Source organism: Vombatus ursinus, unplaced genomic scaffold, assembly GCF_900497805.2.
Source record: "Vombatus ursinus unplaced genomic scaffold, bare-nosed wombat genome assembly UNPS02014807.1, whole genome shotgun sequence".
Taxonomy (NCBI): domain Eukaryota; kingdom Metazoa; phylum Chordata; class Mammalia; order Diprotodontia; family Vombatidae; genus Vombatus; species Vombatus ursinus.
The window spans coordinates 18,242,449-18,265,134 of record NW_020954585.1 but is presented as its reverse complement, the minus strand read 5'-3'; the positions used below and the strand labels follow the sequence as shown (position 1 = coordinate 18,265,134).

The window sequence follows — 22,686 nt, the reverse complement described above, 5'->3', positions numbered from 1 at the left end:
AATTTAGCCCAGGAGGAAAAGAAGCCTCCTTCTCCCAGCAGCTAATCCACTGTGAAATGCTTCTGCATCTTATAGCAGAATCTCTAATTAAATCTCTAGTGTATCAGGTAAGGCTTTCCCTTGCTGTTCATTAATCACAACTTTCTGCCTAGAATTCTGTGAGTTCCAGTTTTACCAAATAGCTCAAATTGCAACCTTTTTAGAACACAGGAACCAGCTTTCTGCAAAGAAAATGCTGCCCATTCTATGGGGAGCTCTAGCATTGTACTGAATAAGAGCACTCCACAATAGCAGAGCTGCATTGCAGGCTAATCTTTTGTTGAACAATTTAGCATCTCTGAATACTCTTGTTTTGCATCAGCCAATTCAAACATAAAGGCTGAAGCATTATGGAAGAAGAGGAAAGTGCACAAGTGGCTGTCCTTTCCCACCATTGAGGGCTAAGGTCTGGGATCCTTCATGAATACCAAGGTAAACCTGTCACTAAAAGCAAAGTCTCATGAGCTGGTATTCGGCACAGCTGGAGAGTTCAGACTAAACTGGAGGGTGCATTTTTGTAACTAATGATTTCGAGGGCAAAGAATAGGGCAATTTTGATGGAAGTGGGCTGGAGAGGGAAGGGGTTAGGGTGTCATAGAGAAGAAGGGGGCAAGATATCTATCTGTTAATGGCTCTCCTGATCATAAAACTGAACAAGCTCTGAGCTTTACCACATCTCTATATGTTTCCACGCTAGATTTAAAAAAAAATAAAGAGTTCCTATAAAAATGCAAATACCTCAGTACTGTAAACACTTGGAATGTTTAAGCTACATTAGTAAAAATGAACGAATCAATGTCTTCCACTAATGTAAACTGCTAGGACTTTAGACTGGGATATATATCAACAACAGGCATTAAAACATTTGCATCTCATCTGTCTAACAGAAGAATAAACAGGCTGATTATATTTCTGACTGCTTAGTGTATACAATGTCTGCACATTTATTCAACTTCAGTGAGGACTTTATCAGGCTAATCCATCCATTTCTGGAAGACTGGAGTTCCCCTGAGTCCCTGAAACAGGAACCCTGATATCTCTGGGAGGGAATGGGCTGTCAAGCATTGGATCAGGGATCTGGAATTCTTGCCTCCAAGATTCTGTTCCTTGCCTATATTGTGTGAAAAGAGGTAAAGGCATTTAACCCCTTGGTGCCCTTCCCCCACCAAAGCAGGATGAAGATTAGTGCTAGATTCCTTTTAAGACCATTTAAGGCTCCTTAGAGAGAAAGTAGATATAACATAGAAATTCTGTTAAATATTTGCTTTATATCTGGTTATTCAGACATACAAAAATTCTACAAAATAAGAAGCTAAAGGAAGAATGAAAGCCAAATTGAGACCACGGAACTTCTCCCTGTTTAACTTAACAAAACTCAGGTTTTCTGGACCACACCGCACAACCTATCACCTCTTGCCTAATAGGAAACATATATGTAAATGCATCTAACTGATTGTTTCCATTAATGGTCATGCTTGGTAAGTATAAACATCAAGCTGTGGGTTCTTTTGATAATACTTTATGGCAAATAAATTTGACTGATAGCAGTGGCAACATTGAAACTCATTCTATTTGAACAACACACATTTATATAGGCCTCCTGGTTATCTGAAGCAATTTATACACCTTCCTTTCATTTGACCCTCTAAGCATTTGGTGAGGTGTAATTTGTAAGAGCCTGTTCAAATGAGCATGCACATGCACATGCGTAAACCAGCATTGCTGATAGGCATCCAAATGCTTACCTGACAATGAAATCAAACTCAGATCCTGCAAGCATCAGTACCCCTAGCAGAGTGGATACTGCCCCATCTAGAACTGGGGCAAACATGTGTTCTAAGGCAAGAACAGCCCTGCGATTCTTATCTCCAATGGCAGTCAGGAAGGCCTGTAAAGCGATCAAAATAAAAACCCATAATATGATTAGATTGCCAAGTTTAACACAGCAAAACTCTCAACTTCATCCTAGGGGTTCAAAGAATATGCCCCTCTAATTTGCTTTCCCAGAATGATTCAGTTCCTTTTCTTGAGTTATTGTAGTTTCTCCAAAGTAGCTTAATTAGACTCTAGGCCTAAAGCAAAAGGCCTGATGCTGGAGATAGTACACACTGATATCAATGGGAATTTTTGGTGAAAATGGACCAAATGAATGAAGAAATAAGCAAATAAGGTAGTTTCGTATCCCCTTATAGGCCTGAATCAAATCCCACTACCTTTGGCCCTGTTTTCATGCCATTTCGTCTTCTAAGGATCTTTAAAAAAACATAGTTAAAATCAATGTATATATAATTATGGTTCTGCTGACTATAAAGCATCACCTCATATGGATCTTTCCATCTTTCTTTATATGTTTCACGTTTTTATGGTGCTGTGATATTATACTGCATGGATATGCCATAATTTATTCAGCTTACTCTCCAATTAGTGAACATATAGTATGTTATTTCCATTTTGGGGCTATTGCAAATATTTTTGGTTGAGATGGATCTTACTTTCAAAAAGAAAATGATGTATTTGGGATAAAATATTAGCAATCAAATCACTAGCTCAAAAAAAAGAATAAGTTTTTGTGATGACAGAGAGCAGCTGTTTTCCAACTTTTTTGGTGCTTGTATACTCAGGAAGCTTAGTTCCTCAAATTGGTATTCTTAGTCTTACTCCTACTTAAGAACTAAACAAATAAACAGACATCTACACATCCAGAAGTAGTTATTTACACACTTTTATATCTAAGCTCAATCTAGTTTTAGTTATAATACAGTGGTTGGGGATGTTATTAATCTAGTTTTCTTGGCATATAAGCTCCAAGAAAGTAGGAACCATGTTAGATTTGTACTTTGAACATTCCCTAGGACACAAGGATCTTTAAGGAACATCAAATTTATCTTTTCTCTTTATGGACTAGATCCTATTACATCACATCAGACTGATGGCTGCTTAACATTTTCTTAAAGTCTTTCATAGAAGAAGATTTGGACACTTTTGGAAACTCTCCTCCACTGTCTCTCAGGGTTGCTTTAAATAGAACTAACACATCCAGGACATGAAAATATATTTAAAGAATATCTTTGATACAATGGGGGTACTGTTAGTTTTTAAAAATTGAACTATAAACAGTAAAAGGGTCACTAGTGACTGAGTAAAGTTAGTTCACAAGTGAATCATGAAACTCTTTAAATGAAAGTAATTAAATCTTGTATCAACACTGCAGGCATTCCCTATTTTGTTTATACAACACTAGTTTGGTTATTTATGTTCATACTATATACTGAATGCATGAACCATTTGGTTTAAGATCTCAGTTAGTATTTCCATTGTAAAATCTGTTCTTGGAGGCCTTTGTTTTCAATTCCAGCTTAAAAAAAAAAAACAAAACCAAAAAACAATGAGGTTTTAATTTGCATTGGCTTTGAAAATGGACCTGCAGATTCTTAATTTCCATGCATTTTTTTCCTTTTCTGTTTTTTTTTTACCAAAATGTTATTATATTATGTATCTTCTCAATTGAAGGCTAATAAGCCCCGTTTATATTTGTAGTTTTTTGTCCCTTTGTTTTTTAACTTGTCACACTTCCCCTCCCAAGAGAAACCCCTCTCACACATTGTTCTACTTAATGAAATAACACTTACACTTTTTTTTTAAAAGCTCCACTAAATGAACTGCAGTAATGAGAGGACTGGTGGGGAACTACAGGGTTTCTTCTAAAACATAAAACTTGTGACCACTGAGTGATGGAATGTGTTTACTAGTACAAATCTTTCCATTTGTCCCTTTCCTACAGCCACATCTCTTTTTCTTCCCTTCAAAAGCAAGGTTGGTTTAGGAAGGCTCGGAGGAGATGAGAGGCCATTAGAGGTCATTGCATTCTAAGATCTCCATCATTACAGATTTTGGAGGGCAGCTAAATGTAGAACTTCGTGTAAATTATCAAAACTAAAAAAAGTAGACAAAAATTATATTATTTTGCAATGACTCTGTATCAGTGGAAGAGCCATGAAATAAATACAGCATATGCATGTATGCACAGAAATACATTTGCCATGTAGTTGAACCTGGAGAGAATTAGCTATAAAAAATGTAAAGAAAATGCTGCAAGTTTGATAGAAATAAATAAAATATGGAAACATTAACCACTAAATATGGTTATATGACCCTTTGAAACTTTGGGCTAGGTCCTAGGTTTTCCCGGTATTAGTTAATATAGCTACAAACATTACTTCTTTACTTATTTGCTCACTCATTCATTTATTAATTCTTCTAACAAATGTTTATTTAGAGTCTACTTTCCCCTCTTATATGAGGGAATGTCTTCTGAGCTTGAGTTTCCTTCAGGGATATTAACAGTTGTACTACCCCTCAAGAGACGAAAAATAAAGGAAAAAATAACCCTAAACCACAATATTGACTCCTTATCTCCAAGCCTAAATAAATTTCTGGATTGGTGGGGGGAAAAAAAAGGTTTTATACGTTTGGGTAGAAAAGGGAGTGTGTGTAAGTCTGGCATATGGTCCTTTGCTTGTCTATCCAGGGATCATTACCCCAGTGATTCTACCCAAGGGCCTATTGGGACCATATGTGGCTACATTAGCCCTATTATAGGCACAACTTAGAACTGTCTTTTTTTTTTTGTTAAAGAACTCTAATCATATTTTATCTTATCTTCTCCTTGACTCTCCAGCACCTAGGACAGTGTCTTTCACACAGTAGTAGGTACTTAATAAGTACTTGGTTAAATTGAATTCTTGATTTCTTTTGTATATATTTGTATATATATGTGTTGTTTCTCCTATTGAATCTAAGCTTCTTGAGGGAAGAGACTGTTTCATTTTTATCTTTTGTGTTCCCAGCCTCCAGAATACAGTTGGGCATATGGAAGATGTTTAAGAAATGTATGTTCATTGATTACTCATTAAAAAACACAAACACATAACGAAAACTATATACACTTATTCTAAGAAACAGGTCAGTAAGTTAAATGCTTATAGTAATGCTGTAAAATACTAGGCATGAGATATGTGTCCAACACAGAATAATACCTCTTTATGTCTATTTAAATACATCTCATAAAATTTTTTTTAACAAGCAGGCCAAAAGTCTAGTTCATGTTATTGCCAATTCCTATTTATTGTCCCCTTTTCTATCTCTGTCTTCTTCCTCAAAAGGAAGAAGGACTTCTTACTATTCAGTTTTGTAAAGGTCCATTTTTTAGTATATAACTATAGGAGATTTTTGTTTGTACTGAAGTAATTTTTTAGCCTTTTTTAGAGACTAAGAGCTAGATCCAAAGACAAAAGGCTTCCATTAATAATAACGATGATGATAATCTAATAATAATAATAGCTAACTATAATAATATAGCACTTTAAGGTTTGCAAAGTGCTTTACAGATATCATCTCATCTGATCTTCACAACAACCCTGGGAGGTAGATAATACTATTATCTCTTTTTTTTTCTTTTTGCTAGGCAGTTGTGGTTAAGTGACTTGCCCAGGGCCACATAGTTAGTATGTGTTATGTGTTGTGTGTCTGAAACCGGATTTGAACTCAGGTCTTCCTGACTTCAAGCCTGGAGCTCTATCCACTGCACCACCTAGCTGCCCCTATTATCCCCATTTTTAAGAAATTGAGGCAGACAGAGATTTAGTGACTTGCTCAGGCTCTTACAGATTGTAAGCCTCTGAGGTTACACTCGAACTCAGGTCTTTCTGACTCCTGATGCAGCATTCTATCCATTGTCCCATTTACCTCATAACAACAACAATAACAATTAAAATAATGATGATGATGATTGTGATAACAACAACTAGTACTTATAAAGCATTTTAAAGTTTGCGAAGGTGCTATGTCATTTGATCCTCACAACCCTGTGAATAGGTGCTGTTATGAGAGATTATGTGAGTTGCCTACTGTTAGCAAATGTCTGAATCAGGATTTGAAAAATCAGATCTCCAAGTTCAGCACTCTCATCCACTGTGCCACCATTATTGCTTAACAAATAGATCCAGTCTGTTTATTTTACTTACCAAAGCAACGTGAACAGTAAATTCCACCCCTATGCCAACAGAAGCAATCAAGATAACCACGGGTACAGCACTCAGCTTGATTCCTATCAGGCCCATCATGCCAAAAAGTTCCACCGTCATTAGCGCCAGGACCATCACCTTTAAGAAAGTATATACAGTTAAGGGTTTAGCATACTATGTTTTAACACACTGTTCTTTTACTAGGAAAGGCAACAGATTATGTTGGGGGTAGAATGATCTTATTGGAGCTCAAGATCGAGGAAAGTGGAAAAAGAACTGGGTCTTAAAGACCTGGGTTCAAATCCCTGCCCCAAAACTACTTTGGGCAAATAGCTTAATTTCTTTGGGCCACATTTTTCATCTTTTTTTTTTTTTTTTTTTTTGAAATGAGAGTGTTGTACTAGATTCAGCTATAAATCTATGAGTTCCTATGCTCTAACTGAACCAAAGGCACAGATTTCCTCTAAATTTGATTAACAAAATTTGAACTCCTGCTTCTGAAAAGGAGATGATATTACATGCCTCCCAATGATATGGGCAAGTACTGACTTCTTAACATTTGCAAAGGGGCTTGGAGGATGTACAGTATTTGGCGTTCTAGCTATTTTTTCAGATTTCTCTGACCTATAAAACCATGACTATTAGAAACTTTCAATCAAAATTCTCCTAACACAAATAACTTGTCAGATTGAACACCAGTTCCTTATTACTTATACTTTCAATAATAATTAAATAGTAATATATTATTCTGCCTTGATTCTATCCATTAGAAATTACCCTTCAACTTATAGCTGAATTGGAACTTCACAAGTTTGGGGAAGGGTTTTTTTGGGGAGGAAGAGGGGGTCTTCACTCTGTTTCTAATAGTAATAGTGTGGGAAAGGAAACATAAAACATTTTGAAGTAAAAGTGATTTTGTTTTTGATTGGGAAGTCTATGGACTAAGTGAAGATGACTTTACTTAGTTTAGAAGTTTAAAAGCTGGAAGAAAGTAGATGCTATAATCAATTGATGAGTATCAAGTTACAGAGGGCCTCTTGACTTTGAAGAAACTTGGGGAGACTAGAAGTGTACAAAGCAAACAGTTAAATTTAAGGAAAAGCTTTCACTTTTTGCTTATATCTTCTTTGAAAAAAAAAACTGTAAGGAAATACGGGATTTTCCCATATTTTCCCCATATTCTCCCTGCCCCCAATAAGTTAGAATTAGGAGTTTCTTGGGCAAGTGTAAGGGGATAGGGTACAAAATCTATTTTTTTTTATAAGTGGAAGAGATGAAGGACATTTTTTTCTTTTTTCTATGGATGGGGGGTGGCAAAGGAGGGTAGGGAGGGTTAGTACAATAAAAGTTTTTTATAAGCTAATGAAAGATGGACAATATAAATTGTTTGATTAAGAACTATGAAAACTATTCTAGACTAAACATTTACCTTTTCCCATACCTGTTGTATAGACTTATGGTACTGAAAACCAGTAACTGTTCTATGTTTCTCTATTTTGGGTATTTTATAAACTCTTCAATAGTTCATGGAATTTAAACATGGACATGTCATTATTCAGTTCCACTTTAAAGTTTACTTCAGATCTTGGAGTATACTTTGCAGAATGGATGAATGAATAGGTTATATAATTTATATTATTTTACCATTCTTTTTGTTTAGGTGCAAAAATAACACATTTTTTTCTTTCACATATGATATCCTAGCTATTCTAATTTTCTTCTAAAAGGTATAAATAGCAAATACAGAATTTTGAAATATGGAAAATTATTTTGTGAGAGAAAATTTTTAGATTAAAAACCAGAATTTTAAAGTTACATTTTTGTGTTTTTTAAATAAATGTTCATGGTCAGTACTATGTGCTGTTATGAGAAAGGCTGGAAAAGCTCTCCTATCTTTATAAGGAAATTTTAAAGTCATATTAGTGGGTCCATAGGATTAAAGCTATTTAAGCTGTACCTTTACCATGAACCTTACTGCCTCAAGTAGAATAAATATATCATGGATGATGCAATATACACACTCCACCAGAGGCCCAGACATAAACAAAACCTTTCCGACTGCAGCAAGAGCTATGCTGAAAGGAATTTGACTTCAACAAAGACCCTTAGAATAAACTTACAATGATCCCTGCCGTCCAGGGGTTCAGAAGGAAGACTGCGCACACCAGAAACGTGCAGGCCAAGACCACACTAATGGACAAGAGAAGCCAGTGCCGAAGGCCGATGTACTGCTCCCAGAAAAGAAATGGGTATCCATTTGGGTAGCTGGAGACTCCCAGGCTTGTGTAATTATTGCAAATTGTTCTCACTTTCTCAATAGCTTCTACGAAGTCCGAAGTGTCACGTAACCCATTGAGGTAGAAAGGAAACTGAGCATATTCGATAGGCTCTGCTGGGGGGACTAGAGTGAAAGGCATAGTAACAGGTAAAAAAATGGTCACTGGGGAGAGGAGTGATCTTTGAAATATTAAAGCAAAAATAAATATGGTATGATTGAGTTTGAAAAATGTGACAAATTCACATTTTTGGCATGCCATAGTCATTTCCAAGAGGGGAAAGCATTACTGATAATTTTGTGCCCCCCCCCAAGAAAAATCTCTATAATGGTAACAAAAAAAATAGTATCTTATAGAAAACAGAATCCACAAACTCATCTGGACACTATTACTTAGGAAAACTAAATGACATTGATGTCTTCATATCTTTGTATTTTTGACACTTAGTTTGAAAATTAAAAAAAAAAAAAACCCAAACCTCTGAACTTTATTTTTCAGGAATGAACATTCTTTGTAAAAGTTCCAAACAATCTGTAAATGAGGCAAAATGTGTGTAAAATCATCACTTGGGTGAAAATATTTAATTCCAACCTAGTTCTATTCAATCATTTTATAGAGCTACATAACATTAAAATGATGCTTCACTGAAAAAATGCAGAACTTTATCTTTTAGTTATCTAAGAAACTTACATCTTCCATGCTTCTTTTTTAATGTAATGCTAAGTCTACGGCAACAGAAAAAAAAAATCCTTACACAATAAGCATTTAATTTCTGCCGTTGTGTGTTCCAGACCCTTCAGGGTCATTCAGTTGACTTGCTAAACATGATTTGCCCTATTATAATCTCAACTATAAATTTTCATTAAGACAAGACTTGGCTCACTGCCACAAAGCTGTATGGTTCTGATACAGTGAAACACAACTGGCTTGCTATCCAATCACATTTGCAAGAGAACCAATCTCCCTGTCTCTCGCTGCTCTTCCAATCCAGCAACCAAAGTATAGGTCTCTCAGTAACTACGGTGTAAATTCAAACTAAACCCTATAGGATCACCTTTAAAATTGTGGTTTCTGAGGTTATTTTAAAAGAAGACTTTTGTATAAACAAACCTATTTGTATTGGTATAAACAACTCTGACAACATACAGGTGTTTGGTGGCTTATGGAAATGATGTAACTTGGCAACTTGGCCACAATTCTTCCACACCAAAGTGGACGAGGTTAGAGTAAGCGTGTAATTCTCAATGACAAAATTTTGCAGAGGCAGAATATCACTCAATCTGGAGGCTACTTTTATTTATTTATTTATTTTGCAATGAACAAGGGGCACTAAAAAAGAAATGACAAATGCAAGTTTCAGAGTTCAAACTAAAGTAAGATTATATACTCTAATTTCTCAAAGTGATAGAACCTGGCGTCAGCACAACTCTGTGTTCCATTACACATCTGCATTTGTCTCCCAAGCTTTAAAGTAAAAGAAACATATTGTTCTGTTTACACCTCTGAGACCTGTACAGTGTCAACTGATCCAGAAAGTTACTGGGCCTGGAAGAAAAGGCTGAACACCTATATAAATTGTAAGACAATTAAATAAAGTGTTACTCACTTCTCAGTCTTGTGTCTGGCATGTAGTCGGCTTTGTCATGGACCCATTCAGGACGGTGAGGTCGAATGTTGGCCTGAGAAGCAGCATATGCAACTGGGTCATTACTGACCCAAGCCGTCAGGTAGATGTAGAAAGCATTTGGGTTAATGATACCATCTGCATCCACCAGACGCTGTTTAGTCAACTGCAAAATGGGAGAAACAGAAGCCTTTCAGAATTGAGTTTGGCTTTCAAGGTCTTAATAGTAAAAAAAAAAGAAAGAAAGAAAGAAAGAAAGAAAGGATAAATATGTTCATTCCTAGAGAGAACAGAACCAAGGTTTGCACCAGCACTCACAACCAAGGATAGAATGCCCACTGTTTAAAAGTGCAGAAAATTTCACTGGAACACATTTGATTTCTTTCTTTCTTTTTTTTTTAAAAAGTACACCATAATATGTGAAGATTGTTTACAACACACATATAAACTCTGCAGATGGTTCTAGAATAAACTGAACCAATTAAACATGAATGCTAAAAGACTGTCTGCAGCCAAGGGGGAAAATGACCAAGCTGGAAAAACATATTTAAAGGAGAAAAAAAAAAACCTGGCAAGAATCCCTATACACGTCTGTGTGCAGTTAACCTCTGTTGTTAACACTGAAGGAAATGCCACCCAGTAAATGGAGGAGAGCTATAAAAATAAAACAACATCTGTATAAATTTTGCTAACACTTGCCTCCTATGACCTGTGTATTCAGAAAATGCCCAATGCCAAGAAAGTAGAAGAGTGTGCTGCAGTAATCTGTTGACTGTGGGTAAGCCTATTTCTAGGAGACTGGATATTCCAGACTTACAGATGGCTGCACATTCTCCAACTAAAGTCTGACTTACGGACTTCACTTAGATGAAAATAATTTTGAGCTGTTTGTTTGTTTATCTTAAATTGTGGCCTGACTCCAGCTCTAGGTCCTTTTAATGAAATGAAAAACAACAGTGACAACAGTTAAAAGAGAAAGAGTGAGAGCAAAGAGAAACAAAGAAAGAAAGGGAAAGAGAGCAAGGGGGAACTAGAATCCAAGGATCTGGATTCAATTAATCCCTAGGATATGCAACAACTGTATGTCTTCAATCTGTCTTTAAGATTGTTCACTCCAGCTGCCAGCCCCTGTGGATGCAGTACACTTTCCTCTCTCCTAGGCACAGGAAATTATATCATAAGGTATGGTCCAGTGATATTAGTTCCATGGTGTACCTGGTACATAAAACCAAATCTTGCTACTTGAATGTCTCCCTATAATATACGCCTCTCTTTAAACCCCTTGTCCAGATATCTCTGCTCAAGGTCTCTCGTCAAGCCTGACGGCATGCTGCCTGTCACCATAAAGCACTGTGTTCCACATGACATAATAACTTCAAACAATATACTCAGTCTGTCACCTTTAATATCAGCAAACAGAAAAAAGGATAAAAAAAGAAGAGACAATAAGCAGAGATCATTAGCATCTCTCTTTTCTGCCTGAAGGCAAAAAAAAACCAAGTTATATAGATAGGAAGGAAGAGTAGTCCAGTACAGGGCTTCATGCAAGTCTTAAAGAGGTACTTTTCTTTTAAATGAAAAGAGATCTCAGATAAAGCTGCACACTTCAATGAATAAAAAATTGTGTTCTATAATCCAAGTGTCAGGAAAATAAGCTGCATTTGCAGTGGGATAATACAATTACTACATAAAAGTGACTCATGGTAATTTTTTGGTGAACAGCTTGGCCACTCACATTCCAGGTCTGACTTGCCTTGTGATTCATTCATGATAGAGCAACTTATCTTCACTCCTTGGGCCAGAGTGACACAAAGGGGTCAAATAATGAAAATGATTATTCCTTCAAGTCCTTGACTAAACACTTTTTCTTTCTAGTCCCTCCCCCCTTTCCTTCCAATTCTCTTTCAAATCAACCTACTTTTCAGATCTAGATCACAAGAAAAATAATGTATAAGGACCAGAAGTCAACCACCAATGATCATTTATATTCATTTAGTGCCTCTGACTTTTCAAAGAGCTCCTGTATATTATCCTTATGATGACCTTGAGAGATAGGGCAAGTGTTATTGGTCCCATTTGACAGAGGAAGATAGGATAGGGACAGGGATAGGAAATGGACTGTGATTTCATAGGTACAGAAAACTCCCTCTACCTTCTCTTCCTAAGGCCTGGGGTTCATTCCCCTGGTCACTCCTGGATGCTAGGAGTCTATCCCTCTTCACTCAGAAAAGGGACTGATTTGTTCCTTTTGGGCCCCAATTAGCAAGACTAAAAGTAATGCATGAAAGTTGCAAAGAGGCAAATTAGATTCGGTGTGAGGAAAATTTTCCTAACAATTACAGCTACCTAACTGTGGAATAGGCTGCCTAGAGAGACGGTGGGTTTCTCAACACTAGAATTCTTCAAGTAGATAGAGGCTGTTGGATCCACCTGTATAGTGTACTGTAGAGGGGATTCCTGTTCAGTTATAGGTTGGACTAGAAGCCCCTGACAAATCTTGAAATCTGTCAATGACAAGTTTTTCACTTTCTGTACTGATCCCCAAATGTTCTTAAAACATACTATCCTGCCCTTCCTAGGGTGTTTCACTCAATATTCATGATATCACAGTTTTAGAGCTGGAAAGAATTTAAGGGCCTTTGAGTCCACCCTTTCATTTCTAGATAGTGAAATTAAATGATCTATTAGAGAGATTAAATGATCTATCCAAGGCTCAAAAGGGTAGTTTAGTGACTGAAGCAGGATTTGAACTCAGGTGTTTTGATCCAAACCTACTCCTCCTTCCATTGTACCACAAGTACCTACCTGGCTGATGTCAATGGGCTTATCTCGGCTGCCAGTTTGCACCAGGAGTTTGTAGGCCAGCACTCCATCATCTGATCCATTTTTATAATTATTCTGCATGATCTTCCCAGTTTCCCAATCATTGTCAAAGGCATCCTGTAGTCCTAGAGAAATAAGGTAGATAAACACAATATTTTAAAATTCTAACCAAAACAAAGCTAGCATTTATTTCAGAAGACAAAAAATGAGATGGAAAATAAATCAGCCTTTTAAAAAATACTGAATGTGCATTCTAGCCTCTGTTTGATGACATAAGGATATCATTTTTGTGAATGAATTAGAATTTATCTGAATATAATTGAGCACATTTGAGTTTGAAAGCCACAAACACCTTGGGAGGACCAAAAAAAAATTACTTGTTAACATCTGTTTAAATTTAGCACTTTTTCTTAAAATCTAAATTTTAATTGTGCACCAAATACGCACATACATATGTGCACACAGGCACATATATGTGTACACACATGTATTATACATGCTGCCCATGCATGCACACACACATACATTTTCCTATTCTTCCTCCCCTCAACTCTCACTTTATTCTGTTCCCTGCTTTCCATCACACAAAAAGTTGGCAGATCACATTAACTGAAGGAAAGAACACCCCAGAAAGAAGAGATGTACCATGCACATTAATTCTCTCAGCTACTGTAAGGTGCTAAGCTACAGGTTCTTTCATATAATCAGAAATTCCACTGAAAGAGGAGAAAAAAACAGACTCAAGCTTCCAACTTCAAACAGCAACTCAGCTGCTTCTTGAGCACAGCATGAGTGAACACGATTTTGTCAATTTGTTCCATCTGTTCAACTTGTGTAACTAATACAAGCCGCGGGATCTACTGCCAGCATATGTAAAGATCACAGCCAACACCTATTCATTCTCAACTGTTATTTTCCTCTTTGCCACCCTTAAAAGGGGTGCGTGTGTATTTGTGTGCACTTGTGCGCGCACGCTCGCTCGCACACATGAGAACGGGCATGTGTATCTGTGGCTGGGTAGGAAGGGGAGGGAAGGAATAGGGGTGTGGGTGGAGGGGAAATACCTCACAGCACAAAATTTGGATCAGATTTAGAACAGGAAGCCACAGCCCCATCAATACAACAAAGCTCTGTGAGAACAGATGACAAACCGCATGTCCAAGGAAAGAGAGCACTTGGGGGGGTGAGGGTGGGAGGGAGCCCACCAACCCACCTCGCACGCAGCTGCGCTGAGCTTCCATAATCAAAACCATCATTACAGATCTGATCGTTTAGCTACAGCTGTAAAGAGATAGACGTGTTGGAAGAGAAAACATGCGCCGCCCCCCCCCCCCCCCCCCCCCCACCGAGACACAGCCCTAGGGTTTGAGTGATCACTGGCATTTACAAACTCTTCACCAGTACCACCTCTTCCTCCCTTTCCCTTCCCCCCTCTCTCTTCAAAGTCACCTCCCAAGTAGACCTCCAAAGCCCAGGAAACAAACCTTGTCTCTCTGTCTCTCTCTGTCTCTCTGTCTCTCTCTCTGTCACACACACACACACACACACACACACACACACACACACACACACCTTTTGAACAAAAACAGCATATTTTTGGTTGAATGTAGCCAGTAAGAGAGGATAAATGCTTTTTGTTGTACAGAGTGTGAATCTAAATTGTATTTCATTTCAGAACTTTCATACAAAATGGGGTTTGTTTGGCCAGGATTTTCCAGAATAGACAGGTCCTTGGTGTTAGAAAAAAAGAAAAAAAATAAGAGATTTCTTCCTTTCCTGGAGAGCAGTGAAGACCCCACTTAGATAACTTCTATGTAATTGCTTTGGGCATTGTTTTTATATGAACAATTTGGGTATCTGGTATGTGTGGTCTTGTTGGTGAAAGAAAGCCCTTATTATTCAGGGTGCGTGTGGGGGGAGAGGCAGACAGTTATTCAGGGTGAGTAAGGGAAAGGAGAAAAAGAGAAGAGACCGCCAAGGAACAGTCACTTTTAAGTTGAGACACACTACTTTTCATGGAAAAGCATGCACCCAACATGAAGTGCTGAACAGATGTTGTTTTATTGCCTAAAGCCTTTTTTTCCTTAAATAAACAACAAAACATACCCTTGTGTTTTCCTTACCACAATAAGAATTTTCATGACTTTATTACTTGAATCAGCTTTGCTTTAACCCTTTCACCTTCTTTCCAAAGTGGTACACTAAGCCTCTCTCCACTCAGATACCAAATGATAAGATGTGGAACAGAGGCAGCTGCTCAGTGGGTACCACTGAGCTATTAAAAATACTTTTAATAATTTCTGATTGACTTAGAACAAAATCAAGTAATAATGAGATGACATAACAACATATACTATAAGGGGTATTACAAGAGATGGGGTTTTCCCTCAAAGAACACTTTTCTTCCCTCAAGTATCTTCAGTGAAAAGAAAGCCTAATGTTAAAATCTGAGCCTGAAAAGTTCTCTTTGTAAAACATGTTGTGGCAAAAATGTCATGTATAAAAATGTTTCTTGAATAGATATAACTCCAATGGCTAAACTTTTCTAGAGCTATAATATCTAATGTTAATATAGATTGCATTTGCCAAATTCAGCATGAAATATCAATTACCCCATTTGTAGTGCAAAGTCAACATTGACTTACTTGTGTGTGTATCCCTGACTTAATATTGCACCAGTATGCATTTTGAAAATTGGATAATGAAATAATTTTGGTGTTTATACTCTATATTCTTATCAGTTAAAATGACTAAAAAGTAATTGAAAAACCAAAGTGAGGAAATGCATAATAGTTTCAATGACAACTCCATTAAAAGTCAATGAGAGTCACATGGCTAAAAACCGCACACAATGCTTTGATGGAAAGCTGATTCATGGATAATTGCTTCCTCAGAGTAAATTTTCAATGACCAAATCAACCACGTAACAGGCCTGAAAATAACTAGGTGGCCAATGACCATGGTATTTGGTCATTTTATGTACAGTGGTCCTTACAAAATCCCAAGATCATTGGAGTTAGGCATGTAATTTTAGGGCTTGCTCTGTCTTGGGAATGTGAAAAAATCTAATTTGGTCTAAATGTTGAGTGCCATGAATTACATTTACTACCAAAAATGATTATAACACATGAGGTTTCCATAGACTCTGAAGAGTTTCAACACAAACTTCAGGGCTTAAGTCTTCAAGTGAATAAAACAGAAATAATTTATAATACTCTCTAAAGAGGTTTTAACCCTATCCACTGCCTCCAGTCAGACAATACATTTCTGCCCTCTTCCCAAGCTCTCCATTAGCATGGCATACTGAACTTCCTAATGAAAGACTAAAGACACTGAAATAAATTCTACAATAACCCTCCTCTCTTGAGATACCAACTGCCTTTGCACAGCAGATCTCTTTGTCCTTTGTGGCAAGTTATTTGCATGTCTTTTGGTCAATGGGAGAAAAAAAATGTAAAAACCAGGGCTTTCTTCAACTGCTTGAGTTTCTTTCTACTGATAACTCCAAATCCACTGTTTTCAAAACTACTGCACAAAAATGAAAACAAACTCAGGAAATAAATCAAAGTCAATCTCATGAACATGTTTGAAAATGAGCTTAAAGTCAGAGTCCTCCTAGTCACCTTCCCCTAAAATAAAATGGAATTAAAGAGATCAAGGCCAGAGAGTGTAACGGAGTATTATTCCCTAAACACAAACTGCAATTAGCCTAATATGTCCTTTAATTTAAAACTCAGAGGAAAAGGAATAATTTTAAAAAATCACAAAATTTGTTGGCTTCTTTATTATGTAAAAACTAAGTATTTCTAGAAGAAAAGATATTCCAAAAGGCTCTCAGTGTGTATCCACAAATGCCAAGTAAAGCAGAGAATTACTACAATTATCTGGATAACAAGCCAACGTGTAGTGTTTTCACAGTTACCTAGATATATCAATATAAGTATTTTTGCCTGGATGATCCTGAAAATTACCCTAATTTGTCAGCCTCTTTTGCATGTGTATATAAACTCACAAGTGTTCTAGGAATCACTGACTACAGCATTCCATCTATTAATAAGTCAAGCGAAAATTTAGATTATCTCACCAGGCCAATAACATTCATTTATTTTTCCAGTTTCTAACATAAATGAGGAAAAGGAAAAAAAGATATTTCTATGCACAATTTGGTTACTCATAGCAAAATAATGTAGGATTTGATTAAACATAAGTGAGAGAGAATGGTAAAAGTAGTTAATTTTAAATCATGATGCTTAAAGAGCCAAGTTCTTCCAAATCTGTCAACTATAACTTGGGAGTAAGTATAGAAATTTCATTAATTTTTTTCAGGCCATTCTAGTAGGTACTACTTGATGCAGTAAAACCATAATCTCCCTAAAGCAACCAACTTATTTTCAAGGAGTACCACCTTACATGCCAGAAGAATCTGAATCAACACCTACCAATGGGATTTCTCTTGGGAATCCCAGAGCACTCTGACCAGTGATCACTATAGAACCTAATGGATAGGACTGTGCTCCAGTTTGCTCCATTTTACATAGGGATGGCTTCTGGAAGTTGCCTCAGATAAACCGAAACCGGAAGACATGAGAACTGAACCGAGAAGCTGCAAGTACTTCCGTCTGATGACTTGATAAAACATTGCAGGGTTATTTTCCAAAAGAAGACTTTTCCTGAAGGAAAGGCCTAGCCTTGGATAACCTGAAGACCAAATGAAGTGATTTCTTTAAAAATAAAAAGAGCCCAGCTAGTTTCTTACCTTGTAGCCAATCTCGAAAGTAGTGTAGCCACATTTTAGGGAGCTGTTTGTTTTCTTCCAACATGACATACTTCACACCGCTGAAGCTTTTGTGAAGGTCATAAAGTAAGTGCTGGATATGTGGGTAGTCTGCTTTCTGTGTGACGATGTACATGTTGTAGAAGGAGAAATATTTGAACTGAGCTGCGATGAAGTCATACTCTCGGGTTTCTCGTGGCACAATGTCAGTCAGATCCAGTCCATCTCTCACTCGAGTGGTTCCGTAAAGGCTGACCCCTAACAAACCCAGAAAAAGGAAAATAACCACAACCTGCAACAAAACAAAATGCACAGGATCAGAACCTGGGCAACGTAATCCAGCCTCCCTTCCCAGAGAGAGGTACAGGCTGCAATAAGCACTCACAAGCAGGACAGCACTTTCTTTACTATCTCACTTTCACCACAAGAGTGGCTCAAGATTAAATTGAAAGTGGTGAGAGTTTCTCCTCCTGGGAACCAGATCAATATGAATCATGTCACTAGGAGTTACAGTAGAGATTTCACATAGGTATCTATGTGAGCAATCTATCTATATTCAAAGAAACTCCAGGGGATACTTCCCACTAGAGGTACAGAAAACACCCCAAGAGTTCTTCCTTACAAAATAAACAGATCAATACACATATGTTCTTGACTTTGCAGAATCCCTCTGAGTAACCCAATATAATACACATTAAGTTTTTTTTTGAAGGGTAGTAGTAGCGAGGAGAGAAGAAACAAGTGAAATTCAATCTCATAGAATAATAAGAATCTCATCTCCAATATTATCTCATATCCAATATCATCTCATGTCCAATCTCATAGAAAAATAAAAAAAATAATAGCTAGCATTTATATATTGCTTTAAGGTTTACAAGATGCTTTACAAATATTATCTCATATTATCCCCACAACAGTCCTGGGAAGTAGGTGTTATTATTAGCCTCACTTTACTGAGATAGACACAGGTTAAGGGACCTGCCCAGTGGTATACAACTAAGTATCTGAGATTGGATTTGAACTCAGAACTTCCTGAATCAAGGTCTAGTACTCTATCCACTGCTCCACCTAGCTTCTTAATTTATTCTTCTAAAGCATAAGTTCTCAACCTTTTTTGTGTCATGGACTTTCCATTTTGGCCTATGACCCTCTTTCTCAGTGTAAGATTTTTGTGTTAACAAAATAAAATACATAGTATGACAAAGGAAAGTAATTATATTGAAATACAGTTATCAAAATATTTTAAAACAGGTTCATGGATCCCAGGTTAAGAATTCCTTTTCTAAAGGAAAGGTAGAATCATCTGTTTTTGACAAATTACCTTGGCTTTTGGTTTCAAGAGGAATGGTGCATAATGCTTCTCAGCAAAAGATGAGAGGGTCCATTTAGTACAAGGAGGCTCCAGGCAATGAAGATTTGAGTCTGAGAACTGAGAGAGCAAATCTCTTGTTGAGCTTGTACTTTCTGGACTATGGCAGCTGAGGTTATCCTGTGTCATAGTGACAGGCTGTACGGAGATCTCGGAGCGAGGTTCTGCGGTGGTATAATACACCTGGGTGTGAGGGTCATATTCAGTGCGCAACTGAACTGTGGATTGCATGGTGATTTGAGTTTCATGGGCGAAACTGTGACTGCTGTATGGAGGTGGAGGGCTGTAACGGGTGTTGTCATTGGTATCTGTGTAGGCCTGAGGTTCAACCTGAATCACTCTGCTGACACAAGGACTGAAAGGAGTTGGGGGAAAAAAAAAACAAACAGAAACAAAAACAAGGCTTCAAAGCTTGCATTGAAATTCAGGAAATCCATTACTTGATATTTTTAATCTTATGCATTTCTGACTTAAGAAGAAAGCACCATTTTATTAAACTCAACAACTGTTGAGTTCATGCTATGTATTCAGCAATATAAACCACTGATAGTACGTCTTTGAACACTTCTTCATACCTGTAACCTCATTTGACCCTCCTCCCAACAGCTCTAGCTGAAGGGCAAGCATTATTCCTACTTGATAAATGAGGGATCTTGACAATGGTCACAAAGCTAATAAGAGACAGAATCAAGACTGGAATCCAGGTTTCTTGACTTTTAGTCCTAGACTTTTCCTGTTATATTATCTTAATTAAACATTATACATTAGACTCAGTATATTTAACTCTTTAAAATGAAAATAATATGCTCAAGTGACTTGATAAATACTCCAAACTCATTTTCCCTCAAAATAATGTTAGATAGTACAACTAATGACCATCCCTCCTTTACATGTTAAAAAAAAATCAATTCTGTATAAATAAGAAAGAATAAATTAAACCAACCAGATGGCCGACCCTGAATGTAGCTAATTAAAGCACACTGAATGATAGTGAATCTAACCTTCCCTTGACCCACCTCCTTGACTTCTGAAATCCTTCTTTCCAAAACTATCTATAGTTAGATATCCTGAAGCAAACTCCCTAACTGCCTTTACCTCTAAATTGATGAACTAGAAGGTGCTGAGTAAATAATACTGCTTTGTAAATACTGAATACAAATTTGTTTATCACAGAAGTTTACCTTGTAAAACAGCAGAAGATATCCAACCTCCTGTCCTCTCGTCTGTATAGGTCCATACTTAGAATAGCAGGGAAAATGAGCAGAACCATGGCAAAATTAAATACCACAACTATAGCAGCCTAGAAAACCAAGAAAAGAAAATCAAGGTCAGCAACAGGTCGCTTCTCAAGATGGGAAATGATTTGAAAAAGCCTTCAAGTTCCTTTGAATTTGACCCAGTAATATTTGAAGTGGCATCCTTGAATTTTTAAAACTATAATTTTTAACAATGAATGGTCCAGCCAAATGAGAAAAATTCCAAGTAATGTAAAAAGACATCCCCTCATGGGTTTACTAATCTGTCACTTGGCAATGATCCCATTACCAAAGGACAATGGTGTATGTGAGATATGAAACAGAAAACAAATCTGGCCTAGGAGTTAGAAAACCTGGGTCCTAGTCTCTAGTTACCTGCAGTTTCCTTATCTAATCAAATGAGACCACATATGCAAATTTCTTTGCAAACCTCAAAGCCAGCTATTGTTACCACCATCACATCATCACGTGTAAAATAAGGAAGTAGCACTTACTAGATCTTCTCTGAGGTCTTCTACTCTTTCTAGCCCTAAAAGGCCTTGCTTTTCTGGACCACCCATCCCACCTGTCCCACTCCCCCTGCTCTGCCACCACCCTCATAGTTAGGTGCTCTCTTTTTCTCTCTTGAAATTACTTTGTATATACTTTGAATTTACTTTTCTCTATGAATGCTGTATCCCTCCTAGTAGAATGTAAGTTCCTTAAGGGCAGGGGCAATTTCTTTTTTTCTCAGTATCTTTAGTGGCTAGTACATGGCTTTACACATCCATGCACTTAATGTTTGTTACATCTAATTGAATGCAATTAAAAAATTCTGAGCATATAATTTAACTTTTTAAAGTTTTACTTAGTAACTTGCTATTAGAGAATCGAGTCATATATATATAAAGATAGAACAATGTACATATTTCTGGAGCATTTTTCTTCAACTTCCCTTTCTGTAAATTTCTGGAAAGGCACTGATTTGACATTTCTAAAACTTGTACATAAGACAGATCGAGTATATCATAATGGCACCTTTTATAAACAAATTAAAATTTCAAACATCTCCTCTGGGGTTTTTAATCAGCTTCATATATCCTCTGTAATACCCTGTGGTGCTGCTTTGTGTGCACAGTAAAATAAAAGGTCAAGGATAGTAAAGCAGCAAAGAAATTCCTTTATGTGATTATAGCATATAAAGAATAAACCAGTGCAGATTTTAAAAAATCACTCCATAATGTAGCATAAACCTTAGTATTTCAGCAAACCTCCTGCTGGCTTAGTAAAGATCATAAAATTGGGTCTGCACTGGGTAAGTCAACAGAGGGCCAGTTGAATAGTGAGATAAGTGGGAGGAAGAAACCCATTAAAATTTTTTTCTTCTAAAACTATATGTGATCAAGATTTAAATAAAAACACTTAGAAATTAAAATAATAATTTTATAATAAAACTTCTTGTGATGTTTGTTAAGGGACAGCTAAATACTAAACACTTCCAAACAGGTGAGACCACATAGGAAGGAAAAATGAGGAATTAGAGGCAACTCAAAATCTGAAAAATAATGATAATAATAGCTAGCATTTATGTAGCACCTACTATGTGTCAACCACAGTGCTAAGAGCTTTACAAATATGATCCTGTTTGATCTTCACAACAACCTTGGGAGTTAGGATCATTAGATTCCCACTTTACAGCTGAGGAAATTGAGACAGAGAAAGGTTAAGTGATTTGCCCAAGGTCACACAGCTAATAAGTGTCTAGGGCTAGATTTGAACTCAGGCCTTCCTGGTTCCGGGCCTACTGCTTTATGCACAGCACCACCTAGAAAAAAGAGTGTTTTAAAAGGGTTTATAATAAGAAGAAAATTAGAGGTGAAACTGCATCCTGCATACCTTAAAGAGATGTCCTTAATAACTGACCACTGGATGGATTTCTGTACTGTTTCCTTATAATGAGAGAGTTATAAAGTGATTTGTTTTGTATTTAGTAACTTTTATGTCCTTTAACAGTAAATTTTTAGATACCCTTTTCATGTTCCTAAATGATCTTTCCCATTTGAAAGTATGATGAAATGTCCCTAGTTTGGCAAAACCTAAATAATAGTATGAAGACTTTAGATCGTCCTTTTATGCTTGAAAGGTTAACTTATGCCAAACCATCACTTGCTACGTTAAAAAAATATCCAGGATCTCAGAGTTCTCTGATGCTTACAGTTGGCTGGGCACGTATCATATGGCCTTATACTGCATAGAGTTGATATGGTTCTAAGAGACTATTAGGATCATTTGAGAGCAGCTCTGTCTTTGTGCCTCCCCAGTGCCTCACTCATTACTCTGTGCTTCCTTGGCACTTAATAAAAATTGTTGAATGAATGAATCAAAGTCAAAGGTATTCATTTCCTAGTGACCTCTTCTGACTGAAGCTATAGAATGTTCTTCCTTGTTCATTTTAAAATTTTGTTTTTATTCTTCCTGGGAAGTAGAAACTTATGAAAAAGAAACTTGTGGAATCTCTGATGT

At 36.9% G+C, this 22,686-nt stretch overlaps 1 protein-coding gene across 1 annotated transcript in view; it reads right to left on the bottom strand.

The window, feature by feature from the left end:
* PTCH1 (patched 1) overlaps window positions 1–22,686 on the bottom strand; it is a 74,428-nt gene that overhangs the window by 5,947 nt on the left and 45,795 nt on the right. Inside the window, exons 13-20 of the mRNA XM_027874806.1 lie at window positions 20,110–20,228; window positions 18,881–19,283; window positions 17,542–17,851; window positions 12,768–12,910; window positions 9,945–10,128; window positions 8,183–8,463; window positions 6,063–6,200; window positions 1,785–1,927 (exon numbers count right to left, since the gene is read on the bottom strand). Coding sequence (XP_027730607.1) covers window positions 1,785–1,927; window positions 6,063–6,200; window positions 8,183–8,463; window positions 9,945–10,128; window positions 12,768–12,910; window positions 17,542–17,851; window positions 18,881–19,283; window positions 20,110–20,228 — 1,721 coding nt within the window. The remainder of the gene's footprint in view (window positions 1–1,784; window positions 1,928–6,062; window positions 6,201–8,182; window positions 8,464–9,944; window positions 10,129–12,767; window positions 12,911–17,541; window positions 17,852–18,880; window positions 19,284–20,109; window positions 20,229–22,686) is intronic.